The sequence below is a fragment of the Corylus avellana genome, chromosome ca10 (assembly GCF_901000735.1).
Source record: "Corylus avellana chromosome ca10, CavTom2PMs-1.0".
Classification (NCBI taxonomy): Eukaryota; Viridiplantae; Streptophyta; class Magnoliopsida; order Fagales; family Betulaceae; genus Corylus; species Corylus avellana.
In genome coordinates, this window is record NC_081550.1 from 5,298,035 (window position 1) to 5,318,611 (window position 20,577).

The 20,577-nt window shown below is 36.8% G+C and overlaps 3 protein-coding genes across 3 annotated transcripts; 2 read left to right on the forward strand and 1 right to left on the reverse strand.

Annotated features, from left to right (window-relative positions):
* Positions 1-1,737: 1,737 nt before the first annotated feature.
* Positions 1,738-10,112, forward strand: LOC132163601 (protein SUPPRESSOR OF K(+) TRANSPORT GROWTH DEFECT 1). Its single transcript, XM_059573948.1, has 8 exons — positions 1,738-2,651; positions 3,441-3,546; positions 7,159-7,357; positions 8,228-8,296; positions 8,389-8,463; positions 8,605-8,703; positions 8,852-9,007; positions 9,740-10,112. The coding sequence occupies exons 1-8, from the start codon at positions 2,174-2,176 to the stop codon at positions 9,863-9,865; spliced, it is 1,308 nt and encodes a 435-aa protein (XP_059429931.1). The 5' UTR covers positions 1,738-2,173; the 3' UTR covers positions 9,866-10,112.
* Positions 10,113-12,295: 2,183 nt separating this feature from the next.
* On the forward strand, positions 12,296-16,416 carry LOC132162789 (subtilisin-like serine-protease S). The gene is made up of 10 exons (XM_059573019.1): positions 12,296-12,369; positions 12,824-12,921; positions 13,105-13,257; positions 13,345-13,425; positions 13,566-14,164; positions 14,254-14,348; positions 14,914-15,153; positions 15,293-15,407; positions 15,588-15,792; positions 15,869-16,416. The coding sequence occupies exons 1-10, from the start codon at positions 12,296-12,298 to the stop codon at positions 16,414-16,416; spliced, it is 2,208 nt and encodes a 735-aa protein (XP_059429002.1).
* LOC132164757 (pentatricopeptide repeat-containing protein At2g27610) lies at positions 15,686-19,852 on the reverse strand. The gene is made up of 2 exons (XM_059575312.1): positions 16,902-19,852; positions 15,686-15,774 (listed from the first exon to the last, which is right to left on the reverse strand). The coding sequence occupies exon 1, from the start codon at positions 19,682-19,684 to the stop codon at positions 17,039-17,041; it is 2,646 nt and encodes an 881-aa protein (XP_059431295.1). The 5' UTR covers positions 19,685-19,852; the 3' UTR covers positions 15,686-15,774; positions 16,902-17,038.
* Between the last annotated feature and the right edge of the window lie 725 nt (positions 19,853-20,577).

Here is a 20,577-nt window from a genome sequence, read left to right on the forward strand (position 1 = left end):
CGTGATTCCCCATTTGGACGACATGTTGGATCAATTATCAAGCTGTAATGTCTTCTTCAAAATTGATCTCAAGAGCAAGTGTCACCAAATAAAAATTAGACATGGAGATAAGTGGAATATTGCATTCAAAATGTGTTTGGTTTTCAGTGTTGCCAAAACATATATTTTGGGTCGTAATGTTTAGATTTGAGTTAAAGGTTATGTTCATCCCCACCACAACAGCAGCTAGAGGGAGATTGTGTCTACCCTCTTCCTTTTTTGTTTGTTTTTCTTCTTCTTTTTTTCCCCACATGACAACCTTATTTAACATTGTACCTATTCCATTCGCCCACATTCTTCTAGCTTTTGTTGATGAAAATTGTAAAACATCAATTGATGTCGACATCATCAACAATATCATCTCACTACATGGTATAATGTCTAACTAATTTGATATGATCTGATATGCAATGACCTTTAAGTTAATTTTTATATCACTATAATCCCAATTATGTTTACAATAATTATTATACTAACTACTCAGTAATGCTAAAAACTGTATTTTTATATATTTTTATCTTATTGGGTTGACTTAGGTGTGCACATTAGTTTTTGGACCAGCTTTTGTTAAAAAGAATTCAAGGACAGATGGATATAACCAGTGACGAAGCCAAAAATTTACTATTGAAAGGGCCAAATTAAAATTATAATAAACGCAGTTTACAATAAAAAATAAATGTTTTCAACTGCAACTATTAGGTTTCCACAATTAGAGTTTCTGAATGATATTCTTTAACAACCCTTTAAGATTTGAAGTTTCGTCATTAAAATCCAACATTATACTACTTTTTGAAATGTCAAGTTCTTTTTCTTATGAATAAATAATTTTTAATTTTGACATTGTGATTCATGAACTTCAATTTTTAAATTAAATTTAAATTACAATTACATGAGAAACAATCATTGATAAATAACAAATAAACAATCATAGAGACAAGTGCGCCCACACACACACACACACACATATATATATATATATAAGTAATCATGGAATAAATTATATACAATAAGAGTGTTTACTTTTTTGCTTTGATTATGAACACTACCCAGCTTCCTTTTTTTTTGTTTCAAACATATATCTTTTGAAATTTTCTACCAACTAATTTTATGTGAATCTTATAATATTCTTTAAGTAACAAATAGTGCTTGATAGGTGATGCAACCAAAATAATATATCATTTTTACCTTTACTAACCAGAAAAAAGAAGATGGTTACCAATAATTCAATAAAAGACTTCAAGAGTGAATAAAAAAGAAAAAAGAAAAAAAGACACTGATTTTCAAAAGACCAAGTGAGCCTCTCTTAATTTTTTATTTTTTTAAATGACAAATGTGTATAGGCAATTTTCAAAATTTTTCTTAATTATGTTAAAGAAAAAAAAAAGTTTGAAAAGCTTATGGGGTCCACAACTCCAACATGCCCTAATGTGGCTTGGCCACCCGATACTACCACAATAACATAATGAAATGGGGGTATGATGGAGGTGTAGTATATAATATATATATTTTTTTTATACCACATTAATTGCTTTGATACAAGAGTAAACTTTAAAGATTAATTTAAATTATATATATAAATTATTTTATTTTATTTTTATTTTTTATGTTCAATTTGTTTTAATTTTTCTCCAATTTTAGAACTTTAAAAACTAGCTTCCAAAGCAAAACTGAACTTGCCAATGTTATCCTCCCCACGAAATTCCACCCTTCCAAGTTTCCAAGCAAGAACCTTCCCTTCCCCACCCCTAGTCCCTAGACGCACAGGAGGTTCTCTTGACCATCCAATAGACTTTTGAAAGGGAAAGAAAAAAAAGAAAAAAAGAAAAAAAAAAAACAACGAACGCTTAACCAAAGACACCAACGTATCCCAATTCACAGACGCGTTACACAGAAGAAAATTCCTCTCTCCTTTTCCTTCAATCCAAATCAAGAACCGATCGCACAAACAAAATCCCTAGGGAAAATTAGTTCCGATCGCCTCAATTTCTAACCCAAAACCAAAGCTCACCGCCTCCAAAGCCACTTCCGATGAGCCTTTCAGAATTTTAGGGTTCATTTTTTTTCTTAAACAAAGATTTTTGCTGTTCTCTTTGGGCGATACCTGTTTGCTTATGCGATTTGTGGTGGGCGAAAGATGTACAGCAACTTCAAGGAGCAGGCGATAGAGTATGTGAAGCAGGCCGTGCAGGAAGACAATGCGGGGAACTACGCGAAGGCGTTCCCGCTGTACATGAACGCCTTGGAGTACTTCAAGACGCACCTCAAGTACGAGAAGAACCCTAAGATCAAGGAGGCCATCACACAGAAGTTCACCGAGTACCTGCGCCGGGCCGAGGAGATCCGGGCTGTGCTTGACGACGGCGGGCCTGGCCCGGCCTCCAACGGCGGCGAAGGGGCGGTGGTGGCCAGGCCCAAGACGAAGCCCAAGGACGGCGAGGGTGGGGGGGACGGAGAGGACCCCGAGCAGGCCAAGCTCAGGTCCGGCTTGAACTCCGCGATTGTGAGGGAGAAGCCCAACGTCAAGTGGAGCGACGTCGCGGGCCTTGAGATGGCCAAGCAGTCGCTCCAGGAGGCTGTCATACTGCCCGTCAAGTTTCCGCAGTTCTTTACCGGTTTGTTTCGATTCAAACACTATGCTAATGCCAATACAAATACTTTTGGTGAAATTGAAATTGTGGGATTTTATTTGTTGGGATAATGGGGAATGGTTAGGAGTTTGAAATTTGTGTGATTTATAATCACATGCATAGTTGGAGTTATTGGTTATGTACGTGTACTGATTCTTGTAGTTTGTGTTGTCTTTCGATTGCTATTGCTTGTGATTAAAGTTGGAAATTTGGTTTTGGAAGGCAGTGCTGGATGAAAATGTACTTAATTTAATTTTTTTTCGAAGTAAGAATTGAGCAGAGTTTTTCGTTTACTGATAGAATATTAGGGGGTCTTTTATCAACACCTGAAAGCAGTAATTTGCTTTTGTTTTATAGCTTTTTTTTTTTTTTTTTTTTGTAAGTAGATGTGATAAAGTATTTCAGTTTGAGCAAGGAAAATCTTTGTCATGATCAGGGACTTCCCGTCTTGTTATTTACTCTGAACTGATGGGGAGAATCAAGTCAGTGACTTTGATTACTAGTCTATTTTTATTCCTCATTTAACTGCTCCATCCATAGTACTACACCCTTGATCGTGAAATATTGATTACTTGTTGAACCCTGTGAATTGTGTGAAAGTCAGATTTATAATGTCAACAATTATAGGTCTTGCATATATATACTTGATTCATTTTCTGATGAAAAAAAAATTAATGTTTTCTAAAATTACTTGATTTACTTATCAAAAAAAAAAAAAAAATACTTGATTCATTTTCTAAAAAATTAATGTTTTTCCCACTTACTCTCTTTTAGGCAAGAGACGACCATGGAGGGCTTTTCTATTGTATGGGCCGCCTGGAACTGGAAAGTCATACTTGGCCAAGGCTGTTGCAACTGAAGCAGATTCTACCTTTTTCAGGTATAATATCCATCATCACAAAGTCAACAACTTAATTGTTTATTTGAAATGTCCACTTGTCTTGAATGTATGTAGAGGGTCTCTTGCTTGCATAAATATTATGTATCTTTTCCCTGTGCTATGGAGCATCTACTGATGCTGATGATCTTGCAGTTACCATTTTGATGACTTTGTGAACTGTCACAATTTCGTCACTCCCTATTTGATGTAATAAGTTAATGGCTTTGTCAATAGCTCCCTTGCATGTTAAGACCATCAATTTACTAGAATACAGGCTTCTCTCCTCTCTTTTGCTGAAAATTGAAGGCCATAGTGCATGAATCTACAGCATCTATTGATCCTTGATATTTCCCCATGCTATGTAAAAGGCATTTAGGTATCTGTATCTTTAATTTGAGTGCCATGAGTCTACAAGTTGCCTTAGAGCATCTCCAACAATACTAGCTAAAATAGCTAGAAAAAAAAAGCGCAAATTTCTATTTTAGCTACTGCCTTTTCTGTACACTCCAATAAATTCTCTATTCTACTCTTTATTTTATTTGAATATTACTTTTCCAAGTCTTCCCTCTCTCTCTCTCTCTCTCTCTATCCCTCTCACCGAAAGCTACCAGCCCCAATTTTACCCTACGCAGTAGTCTTGCCACTTCGACCCAGAAACCCCTAAAAAGTGGCCATGCTCGGAGCCACAACACCAGCTGCTCCAAAAGACCCTAGTCCCATCCATAAAAGTATGACAAGCATGAATGTAGCTTGGGTTTGTAATTTGAAGTGGGTTTGAGGCATATGTGTTAGTCTCGAATAGGCTTATTGATTTCTGGGAAGTGTAGGGAGATTGGCTTATCTGAGATGTTTTTTTTTTAAGGTGGGTTGATTTTGATTACTCGAAAACTTCACTTTTGGTGGCAACCTCATAGGTTATTGTTGGTCTGACTCTGAGGAAGGACTCGAAATCGACGTCGTCATCCAAGTTGTTTATGAGTGATGTGCAGTTCATGAGCATTTGTACAGCTTGAAGATGATATCGTCATCCAAATTTGAAAAATAAATAAATAAATTTGAGAGCTCGATTAGAATTATGTGAAGATTTCAAGCTTCGGAGCTCAACTTGTGTGAACTGGTTTTTCAGCCATGGGCTGGAGACCAGAATGCCTACGTTGCTGGAGAAGCAAAAAAAAAAAAAAAAAATCCTTTGTTGAGGGAGAGGGGGAGAGAAAGGGGAGAGAAAATAACAAAAAAATTCGGAAGTGTATGAAAGTTCACTATAGCAAAAATTTCATTTTGAAGCATCTGCTGGAGATGCTCTTAGTCTGTCAAAGTCGAGGCATCTCAAGTGATATGTGACATAAGTTTGAGTTCCCTGAGTTTCTTGTCCTATTCTGTCTATGATTTCCTTCCATATATATAATAAGCCTTTTAAAGGGAAAATTATTCTCCATTAAAGATTATGGCCTTTAAATTGGCGATGGCTAAGCCAATGAAGGGCTTATTATGATTCTGTCAGGTTCATTTCCAACCACACCCCCCCCCCCCCCAAAAAAAAAAAACACAGTAAAGAAAGAAGTGGGTTATGCTCTTACAGTTTAACCAAGAATAGCAGCTTGGGTTTCACAATGTTTTATGAGAATATCTCCTGCCAAATGATTTTAATTCTTTCTGGGAACCCTTAGAGTTGCCTTTCTCCTTTGTCAATTGATGGGCATATCATGTCAAATATTACTTCTTCTTTTTAAGATAATCAAATTATTATTAAAAGCATAAGACGCCCCCAAATACACGGGGAGTATACAAGAGAAGCCACCTAAATATTAGGGATAAAAAGAACAAAAAAGTCATGATAACAAATCACTAAAGAATAAACAAAAGCAGCTGTTCAAGGATACAAAGAATAGAAGAAAAAAGAAATCAACTCCTACAAATCCTCTCATGGTCCTCAAAACACCTATCATTTCTTTCTTTCCAAAGACACCACAAAAGGCACAAATGCACCATCTTTTAAACAACACTTTTGAGTGTTGCCTACAATTCACCAAGAAGCAAACAAATCAACAACCCAAATCGATTGAAGAAAACTTTCCATATGGCACAAGCAACCTCACAATGAAGGAGAAAATGGTTCATATAGACTCTATCCTTTTTGCACATAACACACCAATCAACCACAATGATGTGCTGCTTCCGAAGATTGTCTATGGTAAGGATCTTCCCTAGTGCCTTCGACCACAAAAAAAAAAAGGCCACCCTCATAGGAGCCTTAGTCCTCCAAACACTTCTCTACACGAACCAGAAGCCACATGAGAATCCATGACCCTGTAGAAGAATTTAACACCAAACAATCCTCTTTTAGAAGGAATCCATCACAACCTGTCTTCCCCTTCCCTTATCATTCTAACTAAATACAACAATCTGTAGAGCAAGGCAAAGACATCCACCTCCCAATCCTAAGCCGCTCTAGCAAGCTCACATTCCACCGAATGGCACTTCCAAAAAAATCCATGAGCACCCCGGTTGTAGCATCCTTTGCATGAGCAATACCAAATAAATTAGGAAATGCCTCCTTAAGGGCCATATCCCCACACCAACGATCATGCCAGAATCTAACCTTGGAACAATCCTCCATATAAAATCTGGTGTGACTATTGAACTTCCCCCAAGCCCTCCTAATGTTCTTCCATAAACCCACCCCATAAGCCCCATTAACCTCACTAGAACACCACCCTCCCCATAAACTTCCATATTTAGCAACCACCACTACTCTCCACCAAGCCTCTCTCTCAAGCTCACATCGCCACAATCATGTACCCAAGAGAGAAAGGTTGAACCTCAAAAGGTTCCTAGTCCCCAACCCTCCCTTAGAAATCGGCGTACACACCTTTGGCCAACTTACCAAATGATATTTGAATTCTTTGCCCATCCCACCCTGTAAGAAATCACGATGAATTTTCTCGATACGATTAGCAACACTCAAAGGGAGGGGAAAGAGGGACATGAAATATGTGGGTAAATTGGATAAGGTGCTTTGGGTAATCATCTCACCTTAGACAAATACAATTGTTTCCAACTTGCCAACTAATGTTCTATCTTCTCGATAACATCGTCCCAAAAATGCTTAGCTTTAAAGGATGCCCCCACAACCCAAAATCCAAGCCAACCCATACACATTAACAACATTTCCCGTCGGAACCAATTCTAACTTGGCTAAGTTTTTCTTCAAGACCGACATAGCTTCAAATAATAAAAACAAGCACCGTAAAATGCACAGATGATTTGGGTTAGCCCTACAGAAAATCAAAAGGTCATCTGCAAACAAGAGATGAGAAATATCAACCCCTATCCCCACAGAGAATCCAAACAACAAACCACCACTCACAGCAGCTGAATAATCATGTCAACTATTATTGATATACGTGTGTTTATATGCATGTATACAAACATACAGGTATCCCTCATGTTCATCTTTGTGCATGTATTTGTCTGTGGCTTTCTTATTTCTTGCATTTCAATGCAGATTTTTCTTCCTTTTGCCCATATTTGTAGTGATTTTTGTTTGTTTTTGGAATGGCATAAATAGTTTGCATGTGTTACCAATTGTTTTTAATTTTTTTAACCCTATAGTGTTTCTTCATCGGACCTGGTCTCTAAGTGGATGGGTGAAAGTGAAAAGTTAGTTTCAAACCTTTTCCAAATGGCTCGTGAAAGTGCTCCTTCCATCATCTTCGTTGATGAAATAGATTCATTATGTGGTCAGCGTGGTGAAGGCAATGAGAGTGAAGCTTCTAGGCGTATCAAGACTGAACTTCTTGTGCAGATGCAGGTAGTCATTTGTATGGTTGGAAGAACTTCAAATTTCTGTTGCCTAAATTTTCCTTTTTAATTTATATTATCTACTTTATCTATGAATATTTTCCAGTTCTCTTGTATCACTTTTAGTGATAGTTCGATTACTTATCAAGAAAGAAGAAATAATATCTTAAAATCTTGGACATATAGTTAGAGAGCCCGTTTGAGGCAATATAAGTATAAAATGGTCAACCACTTATCACAATGTCAATTCTTATTAATAATTTTTTGTCATCAAATTGGTTTTTAACCTAGTGTAATGTTGTAAAGATGATGAGTTACAATTTACAGTAGTGTAGCTCATAAATTGGTGTAGTCTTTGCATAAACTTTTATATGATGTTCTTGATCAGTGCTTATAGGTTTTAACCATTTCACCTCATCTGGTTTCGAGCATTTTCAAACACTGGCTCATAATGTCTGTTAAGTTAACCCCATTGAATTTTTGTGGTGGTGGTTGTTGTTTTAATTTGGAAACTGCAGACCGTGAGTCCCTTCACCAAGCCTTGGTTGTTGAAAGCCTGGTCGCTACCATGATCTCTTGAGCCAAGTTAATTCTTGCATTCAAGCCAAACCATTCCTCTATGATATTGCTAAAGGATTATGGTACTTATTATTGAGGTTTTGCAATGTATACTGCTAATTAAGTTTGGTTGCGATAGGTAGATGTATAATAGCATTTTGGTGCCCCTGATTAAGAGAGAACTTAATGTAGAAAATTTCATGAACTACCATAACAAATTGTCAAGCCATGCAATAAATCTCCCTGGATAGGTTGATAAATTCTTTCAATATATTCAATCTTAATTTGACTGGATCTTTTTTTTTTTTTCCTTACATTTTAGGGTGTAGGACACAATGATGAGAAAGTTCTCGTTCTTGCAGCTACAAATACCCCCTATGCTCTAGACCAGGTAAAGGGAAACATGATAAGTTTGTTTTTGTAATTTTGTCTTGAACCAGCAGAACTATTATTTAGATTGTTGCTAAGCAGTACTAATTGCAGGCTATCCGACGGCGTTTTGACAAACGCATATACATTCCTCTACCAGATTTGAAGGCACGGCAGCATATGTTCAAAGTAAAAGACACCAGCAGAACTTTTTTTTTTTTTTTTTGCTTTAGTAAAATAAGAGAAGAAAAGGGCATCTGGTTACATGAGCATCATTTTCATGTAGAAGAACCTTGACGATTGTTTGTTTGGTTTGTTTTACCCTAACAGGTGCATCTAGGGGATACTCCTCACAATTTAACTGAAAGTGATTTTGAAAATTTGGCTAGCAGGACAGAAGGTTTTTCAGGTTCAGATGTTGCTGTTTGTGTAAGTGTGATACAGATATGAGATGCTTGATGTTATTTAAAAAAAAAATTTATTCCAGGTTGTCCTTAATTTTATGAATGATTTAAGGGAGGGTCAATTGGAAATAGCTTACTGTGGTGCCCCTTTCGTTTTTTCTCGACGTTGGCAGGTTAAGGATGTCCTGTTTGAACCTGTTCGTAAAACACAAGATGCAATGTTCTTTGTTAAGACTTCTAATAATATGTGGATGCCATGCGGACCAAAACAGCCAGGTGCTGTCCAAATTTCCATGCAGGAGCTGGCAGCACAAGGACTTGCTTCACAGGTATTGGCAGATAGTTTAGATATGAATAACTGCTGTTTTACCTTTTTCCCTGCTCTCTGTTAAGTTTATGGTGGTCTCTGTATCATTTGGATGCACACAAGAGTCTCATGTTGAATGCATCTTTAGGATGATAGTCAAATTAATAAATTAGATCACCTGTCAAGCACAAAATCACTCTATCCAGAACCAATTTGTGATTGAATTGACTTCAAATTCTATTCAATTCATTGGGACGAAATTGATTACTATTCAAATTCAGAATTCAACACATTAATTAAATGAATGAAATTGTTTTTGCTATTCAATTCATTTGTTTGGACTAGACATAAATAGAATTATTATGCATTTGATGTGTGAATTAATTGGGTTTATTTTGGGATTTGGTATAAAGGGGTCTTAAGTGAATTGAAATGAATTGGAAATCAAAGAAAGTTTGATGCGATGTAGTCCTTGTCCCACAGGAATTATAATTTAAATCAATTCATGTATTTTAGTTGGGATTCCAAACACATGGATTCAAATTCAATTCATTTTTGTTCCAAACGCATGAATGGTGTGAATGAATATCATTTCAATTCAGTCTGGCCAAATTCATGGGCATTAGTTAACTAAAAGAAATGTCAAATGTTCTTAGAATACATGCAGAAATTTTTTGAATAACTCCAGTTTCTTATGATGCATATTTATCTACAAAGTTAATCATATTGTTGTTGATGATGAACACCCATGCAGATCCTTCCACCCCCTATCTCAAAAACAGATTTTGACAAGGTGATTGCAAGGCAGAGGCCTACAGTGAGTAAAACTGACCTTGAAGTTCATGAGAGATTCACAAAGGAGTTTGGAGAGGAGGGTTGAGGAATTTGATAAAAAATTTCGCGCCATTGATCCACACTAGTTGTGAGTTACATTGGTATGATTTGTATTTTATTTATCAGTGCTGGATCCAGTGAATTATATCCTTTTTCTTATGCTTCTTTACGTGGGGAAGGTGACTTGACTTCCCCTTTTCTGTATTCAGATGTTAATACTGAGGTTTATGAAATTGCTTGTTCCAAATTGTGTAAAGAACAGTTTCAGAATTATGGCTGTAGAATGTTGAACATGATCATGTGCATGTGATGATTTAAGAGTGCAAGGGCTAGGGCTGGTGAAAATCAGGGATTTATGGACTATCCGATCTGTTTTTACAGCCTCTACCCCCATTACGGATTGACCCCAATGTTTTATTAAAGAGGTGCTATTATTTCATCTCTCATCCATCTCTTTTCTAAGTTCTCCTGAATCCTATTCCTACATACATATTCAACAGTTAATTTTTTTAAAAAAATATGGACGAAGATGGATGGGAGATGAAAAAATAACATTTCTCTTTATTAAACACAACAAAATCTCATTTCTATCGTAATTCATATTATCAATTGGATCAATAATTAAGCCAAACACCACAGATTAAATTATCAAAATCCAGATAATAAGCAAGAAAATAAAGCGAGGTTAATACAAGAATTTTGGTAACAAAGTAGAAACTTTTGAATGACTCTTGAAAAGAAAAATCAGCTCGGGGGCCAATAAACCCCAAGGATAGAAATATTTTTCAAACCAGTTTGTAACTCTGGGAAATGACTCATTTGCCTCCCATAGCCAGTGGCTTTAGAATCTTCTTCTTAATGAACAATCACGCCTCACTCTTTGTATAAAATTGTGTATACAAAGGTATTTATAAGTGGAAGAAGTCTAGCAAATTAAAACATTATTTGCGGCCACTTCGTTCAATCCAACTCAGGACCGTATCTGTTCGATCGTGGCTACAGCTTGGTTGACATTAGTGCAATCCTCCTAATTGATGTTGCTGCTGCAAACGCCACTCCAAGGAAGCTTACTTACAAACTGTTTCAAAAATCACCATTCTTGGCGCGCATACCAAGAAGCATTGGACCAGGCTGATCATTGTATTTAGTTTCTTTCTATTAATGTAATTTTATCGTACCTATATGAAAAAAAAAAAAAAGAAAAAAAAAAAAGAAGGGTCACCTTCACACCTTAGGTTCTCCGCTAGGCTTAAAAAACTCAATGATATGATGATAAAGGAAGACAGAGTCTTAGCCGGTTCTTAATAAACAATGGCAAGATTGTTCTTCATTAATTGACCAATATATATTTATGTAATGATTTGTTTGTATTTTAATTTATGGATTCTGCAGAAGCCACATTTTGCAATGACAATGCTACAGTAAGCATATTCTTTATACTCTCTAGCATCATCCAATAGCTTACTTCCAATTTCTGCAGAAAATGTTCTTCTCTTTTATATACATCCTCATTACATTTGAAACTTTCATTTCTCAAACACAATATGAGCCGCCGGCCAGAAGAATTCCTCTGAGTAATCTGAGCTTATATGAAAACTTTAACTTACACATCAAGTTAGCCGGCAATATGCATTTAGAATTTGTATATAAAGGGAATGAATGCTTTTTTACAAATCACTTCTTTCAGCTACTACAATCTTTCTCTTAATTTTTCAGTATATAATTTTTTTTTTTTTCTCAATATCATGATGAGTCCCGTTAAAGTTCTCACTCTTCTGTTCTTAATAAGATATGCTTTCGTGCATGCTATCGCTTCCAGTACAAAGGTAAGGTGAGAGGGAATTATCCAACAATGTTAACGTGTCACTTCAAATCAACCATTGGATCTCTTTTCAACGGTCAGTTGGAAGTGCCACGTCAGCCTTGTTGGATAAAATTATAGTATTTAAGCATTTTTCATGCAACTTATACATTACGATCCTAAATGTCTCACGTGGTTTAAATACAATTTTAACCACGTGTATAGAAGTTCTTGGGCACTCTCTTCTTGCAAATTGATTTGCAAGGGTGAGGTTTACCCTAAATTTATATCATACATCTTGAAACTCATACTTTCTTTTTCTTTTTAACAAAAGGAAAATGAGAAGTTTTTTTTGGTTAAGATTATGAATATTAGACGGGCAAAGCTACCTCTGTTAATATCCTAGAAAACATGTGTCTTAAACTCCTCACCCAAGAGAGAGAGAAGAAAAAAAAAATGAAAAGAAGAGGTATAGCATGGGAAAACCATGAAATCCAATAATGAGATGTGTCCTTTTATTCAAATTAAAGTGCTGTCACTGATCCCTCTTTTCCCAATTCAATTAGAAAGAAAAAAAAAATTGTTGGCATTGTTACATGCATAAAGATCTTTTATATAACTAATTCAGGTTTTCTTTCTCTTCCTGTGTGTGATTTGCAGCATTACATAGTGTACATGGGGGAGCACTCCCACCCGAATTCGGAATCTGTGGTTAGAGCCAACCATGAAATGCTTGCTTCAGTTACTGGGTAAGCATTCATATTCGGTTCAACAAATATTTAGATAAAACTTAACTAAAATACACATTTTTTTTTTCTACTTTAGCTACCATTTTTTTCAAAGTACTTATATATCTGGCTTAACTATTCACTTTCATTATTCTATTTAAAATATTATTTCTTTATCTATTTTCACTTAATTCAAAGAGGAAAGAGAATCAGATTTTCTTTTTACTTCTTCTTTATTTTTTATTTTAAAAAAAAAAATTTATGTATTGAAATTTAGTTAGTCAAATCTTTAGCCAAAGTAGCTAGTTGGATGTAAAACTTTTTTTTACAGAACTAATCAAAATAACCTTTTAGCTATTTTGGCTAGCCCGATGTGAGTCCTCGATTCTAAACAACTATGTGCAGCAAAATGCTATTTCAGTGGTCTTGTACTTCCTGCTAGATAGAATCTTGCTAAAAGTAAATAATTTCTCAGGTTTGATGGAGCACAACAAGCGGCAGTTCACCATTACAGTAAAAGCTTCAGAGGCTTCTCAGCAATGCTTACACCAGAGCAAGCACAGCAACTCACAGGTACCTGAAAATGATCTTCTGAAATTCATATTAGTAAGAAGAAGAAGAGCCTGTTAGAGGGTAGAAAATGGAAAACCAAATAAACAATCTAACAAATTTTTAATCAATTATATGATTTTTTTTTTTTTTTTGGAAAAAAACAAAATATTATATGATCCAACTCCACTTTTTCTTCTGCTGCAGAGCATGATTCGGTTGTTTCTGTGTTTGAGAGCAAGATGAATAGGCTCCAAACAACACATTCATGGGAATTTCTAGGAATAGATTCTATTCACCAATATAATCACATGCCAACAGACTCAAATTCAAATATCATTGTTGGTGTCATTGACACGGGTAAATACTCCCATATCTTAATTTCTCATCGAATTCTCTTTTTATTCCATTGCCAACATATCATATCATTTAAATTGTATTGTGCAGGAATTTGGCCTGAATCAAATAGCTTCAATGATCAAGGATTGGGTCCTGTGCCCAAGAAATTCAAGGGAGAATGTGTTACTGGTGAACGTTTTACATTGGCCAACTGCAACAGGTACCAAAATTTTTGAACATTAAACAACCCATTCCCATGATCAACACACCATTCTTCCTGAGCTATGAAACAATCATATCTCCATTGAATATGTGGTAGATCCATACAGCCAAATTGCCAAGGGAATACCATGAGGCTAACAATTTCATTTGGGTTGGAATTTTCAGGAAGATTATAGGTGCCCGGTTCTATTTGAAAGGGTTTGAAGCAGAGACTGGGCCTCTTGAATCTTTTAACGCCTTCCCTTTGTTCCGGTCAGCTCGAGATAGTGATGGGCATGGAACCCACACTGCCTCAACAATAGCCGGATCAGTGGTAGCTAATGTCAGCTTGTTTGGTATGGCCAGAGGCACTGCAAGAGGCGGTGCTCCAAGTGCCAGGCTTGCCATCTACAAGGCTTGTTGGTTTGACATGTGCAGCGATGCAGACGTTCTTTCTGCCATGGATGACTCGATTAGTGATGGTGTTGATATCCTTTCTCTTTCCCTTGGCCCTTCTCCTCCCCAGCCTGCTTACTTTCAAAATGCAATCTCGATTGGAGCTTTCCATGCATTCCGAAGAGGGATTCTAGTTTCTACTTCAGCTGGAAACTCAGCTTTCCCAGGTACTGCAACCAATGTTGCTACTTGGATTCTTACTGTTGCTGCAAGCACAATAGACAGGGAATTCAATTCAAACATTTATCTAGGAAATTTGAAAGTTTTAAAGGTAAATTTGGCATATTCCATTACATGCGGTTCACAAAAGAAGTTATATGGGTCAGTTTTTTATTTAAGATGGAAATTTTGCCATTTCAGGGTTTCTCTCTAAACCCAATCAAGATGGAAACCTCTTATGGTTTGATAGCTGGGAGTTCTGCAGCCGCCCCTGGAGTTACAGCAAAGAATGCTAGGTATCCTCTGTATTTGAGGGGAAAATAGCAGCCCTAATTAATACATGATTTGGTTTCTACCCCAGCTATGGTCAATATGTTAATCACAATTTAGTTCCATTTTATGCAAATTCGAATTAAAACATAATCACAGTCTAACCAGAATTTTTATTTTCTTCCTCAATTATATGTAATTTCTTTAGTATGTTTGAAGCAATTTAATCTAGTATTACTTGATACACAAATTTTATGTAAACAACTTTGCTTCTATTTGTTACCTACAAAAAGATGCTACTAATGTTCATGCTGGATGAATTATTTTTTAAACATTATTCTCCTAATCTTCAAAAAATTCATCCTTATAACCACATTTTAGTAATTTTAGCATTTTCTATATTTTCCAAGTACCTATCAGAAATGTTAGATTATTCAGAAACCCCGGTGATGAATATATATAATTTAATTGACTTGGGGATACAATGCCTGAATCTATGATGCTCAACCCGACCTAAGACCTCTAAACTGCCATCATTGATCTATTTCTTTAAAATGCTTTTTTCTTTCTTCTTTTTCCTTTCTGTATCAGCTTTTGCAAGAACAATACACTAGACCCAACCATGGTTAAGGGGAAAATCGTGGTGTGCACAACTGAAACCTTTCTTGATAATCGAGGAGAAAAAAGCATATTTTTAAGACAAGCTGGTGCTGTTGGAATGATACTTGTCGATCCACCTGTCAAAGATGTTGGCTTTCAGTTCGTCATCCCAGGCACTTTAATTGGTCAAGAAGAAGCAGAAGAACTTCAAGCATATATGATCACAGAAAAGTGAGTTTTTCAAGCTTTATAAGAACTTATCCATGGAAGAAAAGAGAGCTCCAAAATGAATGAAATTGAAAATTAATTATTCATGGATTCATGGGTAAAAAAAAAAATCAGTGGTTTGAGTTGATTTCTGCTATTGTAGAAATCCAGTTGGTAGAATCGTTCCAACTACAACAGTTTTGAACACTAAACCTGCACCAGAAGTGGCAGTGTTTTCTTCCATGCGACCAAATATTATAACTCCAGATATTATTAAGGTATGTTTATTTAGTTTTAATTGATGCTTGCATATTTCATCAAATACTCCAAAAAACAAAAGATTATGTTAGCATGGTGGGAAAAAGGGATATGATTCATGCAACGAATTGAGGATAAGCAGCATAAAGGGAAAAGTTAACCTCATAAAGTCTTACACAAAGTGCATATTCCTGTTGCAGCCAGATATCACAGGACCTGGGGTGAATATTTTGGCAGCATGGTCTCCAGTGGCGACTACAGCTACAGCTGAGCGATCTGTCAATTATAACATAATATCTGGCACCTCAATGTCTTGCCCAGATGTTTCTGCAGTTGCAGCAATTTTGAAATCTTATCAACCTTCATGGAGTCCAGCGGCCATAAAGTCTGCAATAATGACAACAGGTAAGTTGTTTCTAAACAATAATGTCAGAAAATTACAAACTAATGTTTCTGATTGTCCAAATTTATGGTTTCACAGCAATGATCCTAGATAATACTCGACACAGCATAGGAAGGGATCCAAATGGCACTCTGACTACGCCTTTTGACTATGGATCTGGACACGTTAACCCAACTGCAGCACTCAATCCTGGACTTATATATGATTTTAATTCCCATGACATCATCAATTTTCTCTGCAGTACTGGCGCAAGCCCCGCACAATTGAAAAACCTTACAGGGGAACTAGTAAACTGCGGGAACCCTCCTATACCCTTCTACGATTTTAATTACCCTTCAATTGGTGTTGCCAACATGAATGGAAGTTTATCAGTTTATCGAACAGTCACTTATTATGGTAAAGATCCAACGACATATGTTGCATCCATTGATCAGCCAACAGGTGTTATAGTTAAAGTTACACCCGCTAACCTCAGGTTTACAAAAACTGGGGAGAAGATGTCTTTCAGGGTTGCTTTCATCCCCTTCAAGAACAGCAATGGGAGCTTTGTGTTTGGGGCCTTGACATGGAGCAATGGTATCCATAGGGTCAGGAGTCCTATTGGTCTCAACGTGGTTTCCGTTTAGGAACAAGATATTAGTTACACATGTTTGTCAGATTTTGGGTTTAAAAGTATGCATTTGTTTTAACCATTATCCCATCCATTGCTCTAAACCAAATCTATAAGAGGTAGAAATAAATGCAAGATATGACATCCATAAGTACAACATGATCCTATGCCTAATATTTTGCCTTTTGGTTGTGAAGTATTGCTTCAGCAATTCCTAGACGTTAAATGACATGAAGAGATTTAGTTCTGTTGTGTAATGTAACAAGAAAATACCAATTCATTAAGGTATGATTACATATGAGAACATCTTGTGAAGACATATTTTATTCGGAGAAAAAAAGAAGAGGCAACTTGTAAAGCAATTGGCATGGAAGTATAAAATTCTCTTAAACAAGATTTTATGAGGAAGTTAGAAATCTACCCTAAACAATATGAGAAAGACCATCAAGTTCATAAATCACTGCACAAAATCTACCCTAAACAATATGTCAATTACTTTACCTGGTAAGCTAAACCATAACATTGCCAACATAAATTTGAAGCGCATAGACATTATGTGCCTCCTTTGCCTAGGAGTTATCTTTGGCATGAGATAATTTCAGAAAACTTCATCTAAAACCCATTTCCCCAAGAGAGTGTCACCAATAGTCCCCACAAGTGCATAGACCTCCTTTAAAGTGATGGAATCGGTTTGAGTCCCTCACAACAATATCTCTGGCTTCAAGCATTGATATTAACTTAATAACAGTGTGACAATCTCCACAGACCCTAAGGTTCTTCACAATCTGTATAGGAGTTCCTGGAGGTGTAGATATCAACCCAAAAGCAATGGCCAGCCTCTCACTGTGCTGAGAAAGGATGGTTTCTTTGTGTTCTTCTTCAACATCATGAAGCACATAATTTGTATCAGGCTGATAACCCGCATCCTTCAATGCGATACGTAACTCTTCAAGTTTAGCATAAATACGATCTGACAGGGGATGTGAAAGATCACCGGCCAAAAATGAGTAGGTCTTATTCTTAACCTCAATCCAGCTGTACCCAGCTTCCTTTTTTACATTTCTCTGATCCATCAACTTCCTCACCTTAGCTCTTTCTTGCCAATTTCCTGTTGCAGCATAAATATTGGATAGTAAGACATACGCAGCTGAGTCTTGAGGCTGAAGTGAAATGAGCTTCTCTGCTGCATGTTTTCCCAGCTCTAAATTGCGGTGAACACGGCAAGCAGCCAAGACTGTCCGCCACACAGTTGAACCTGCAGGGAATGGCATCTGATTTACAATATCCATGGCCTTTTCAAGAAGTCCTGCACGGCTATATAGATCAACCATGCAAGAATAATGCTCCATTGTTGGATCAATGTGGTGATCTTTGACCATCATGTTGAAGTATCTTTGACCTTCATCCACTAAACCAGCATGAGTACATGCAGAAATGACTCCAATGAATGTTATATCATCCATTTCCAAGTCTCTTCTTCTCATTTCCTCAAATACCTGAAGAGCCTTCTCCCCATGACCATGTTGTGCATATCCAGAGATCATTGAGTTCCATGAAACTAAGTCTCTTTGACCTTGCCTCTTGAAAACTTCATTTGCACTCTCAATATTTCCTTTCTTGGCATACATGGTAACAAGAGCACTACTTATGCATAAAGCATTAGCTAATCCTGATTTGATTGAACACGCATGAAATTGTTTTCCTTGCTCTACAGCTGCTGTAGGTGCAGCACAGGCATCAATGACACTACAAAAGGTAAACTCATTTGGTTTGACCCCTTCTTTTGCCAACTGGAGAAAAATTTTAACAGCCCCCTCAGTGTCTCCTCTTTGAGCATATCCCGCTACCATTGCAGACCATGCCACGATGTCCTTCTCATCAATTAATTCAAATACTTTTGCAGCTTCATCAACATAGCCTATCTTAATGTAAGCATCTAGAAGTGCAGTTCCTACTGAAGGTGATTTCTCGTAATCAGTTTTAATGACTTGTGCATGTACTTGGAAGATAGAAATAGCAGGTTGAGCTGTAAGGATGGTAGAATAAGTGAAATGGTTTGGTCTAACACCTTCCCGGTTCATTTTGCAGAATAAATTCACTGCTTGCGTTCTTCCACCATTCTGTATGTACCCACTGATCATGGCCGTCCAAGACACAACATTCTGGAATCCATGCATCATAGAGAACAGTTGAAACGCATCATCCATAACATTGCACTTACTGTAAGCTACCATAAGCGCCGTTCTAATATTGTGCTCAAATCCATACCCATTTTTCAGAACCCGACAATGAAGCTGTCTTGTAAAACCCAGTTCTTTAAGGTTAGCACATAGCTTGATCACAGTAGCAAATATCACCTGGGTAAGCCTTAAACCCACAAGCCTCATTTGATAAAACATTTCAAGAGCTTCCAAGTTGCACCCATTTGTCAGATAACCTGCAACCATCCCATTCCAAGAAACCTCATCCCTGTTCTCCATACTATCAAACACAGCTCTAGCATCTCCGACTATCCCCGACTTTGAATACATACTAATTAAAGAATTACACACGAACATGGTAGACTCAAAACCATTCTTTATAACACTTGCATGAAGTTGAATTCCCGTCTCAACCATACCATCATCTGCCAAAGCTCCAAAAACAGTCTTAAAAGTATATGGGTTAGGCTTAATACCCTCAACCTGCATCCGAAAGAACAATTCTAAGGCCTGAACGCTCAACCCGTTCCTTGCATAACCAGCGAGCAACGAAGTCCACGACACCACATTTCTCTCACCCATCTCATCAAAAACTCTCCTTCCATCTCCAACATTCACGGTTTTCATGTACATATCAACAAGAGCAGTCCCAACACTAACATCCTCCACAAACCCAGATCTTATACATTGGCAATGCACCTGTCTGCCCACGTTTTGTTCAAACAAGCATCCGCAGACCTTCAACACACACGACAGGGTCGACCCTTCAACAGGTAAACCTGAATGATTAAGTCCCACAAAGAGATGGAGAGCCTCTTGGTTACGGTCAGCGCGAGAATACTCGAAAAGCAAGTGATTATATTGCGAAAGGTCTTCCTGGGTACTTTTGTCGAGCAGGTGGCGTGCATGGCGAACGCTGCCTGAGCCACACTCTACAGGTGGAGTTTTGGGGTCAAAGGCAATGGCAGCATGTGATTGCGACGGAGGATTGGTGTGGTATGTGAAATGGTAGAGCTTGAGAGCGTCCAGTGTTCGCTTTGTCCGAGACTTTGTGAGCGTCCTTAAAGAGGGACACAGACTCATGCTCTCTTTGGCAGTTAGCGCAGAGGAACCAGTTCACAGTGGGTGTCCGAAACGCTTTGAATTACACGAGTGGTACTTCACGTGTTGAGGTGCCATTGACAATCGAGAGAGAGAGAGAGAGAGAGAGTTCTCAGAAGCTCTAGTGTCGAGCTCTCAGGGTTCGACAAATGCCGCCCGGATAAAGTGCATTTGTATCCCGAACGTAATATTCAGAACAAAAATAATTGCTAAGTCGAAAACGTTTTTTATAAAGGCGACATGACGCCACGAAAAACTCAATGAAATTTTATAAAACCATACATTATTAGATCAATTATTTGTAAAAAATAAATCAATCATAGACGAATAAGAAGAAAAAAAAATGCAGATAAAATGTAGCTATTCATTTTTTTTACAGTATTTTATACTACTATTGATAATTTTTTTTTTCTTCTTTTTGACTAATTATATTTCATTCATTCAATAAGAATAATGCTATTTAGGGTGCTTTGGCATTGTGATTTCATAAACAAAAAATGAGATTTTAAACCGATCACAAAAAATAATTTGTTTGGGATTGTGCTATTAAAAAATTGGGATTTAAAAATGTAGAAAATTTGTGTTTTTAAATTGCGGGTAAGAAAATGTTTTCTTAAAAATGCAAAATTTTTAAGGTTAAATTGCCAAACTGTGATTTTGCCAAACGCTTAGTTGCGTTTTTAAAAATCACATTTTCACATCGCTATTTTTGAATTTCAAACCCAAATAAACCCGGACAAAGTTTTCTTCCAGTCTATAAAAATGACATGTCATTTAAACATGTGAGATACACATGTTTTTTAATAATAGGGACAAAGTTAGAATAAATAATATTAAAAACTCATGTGCATCTCACATGTTATTAAAAGAAATGA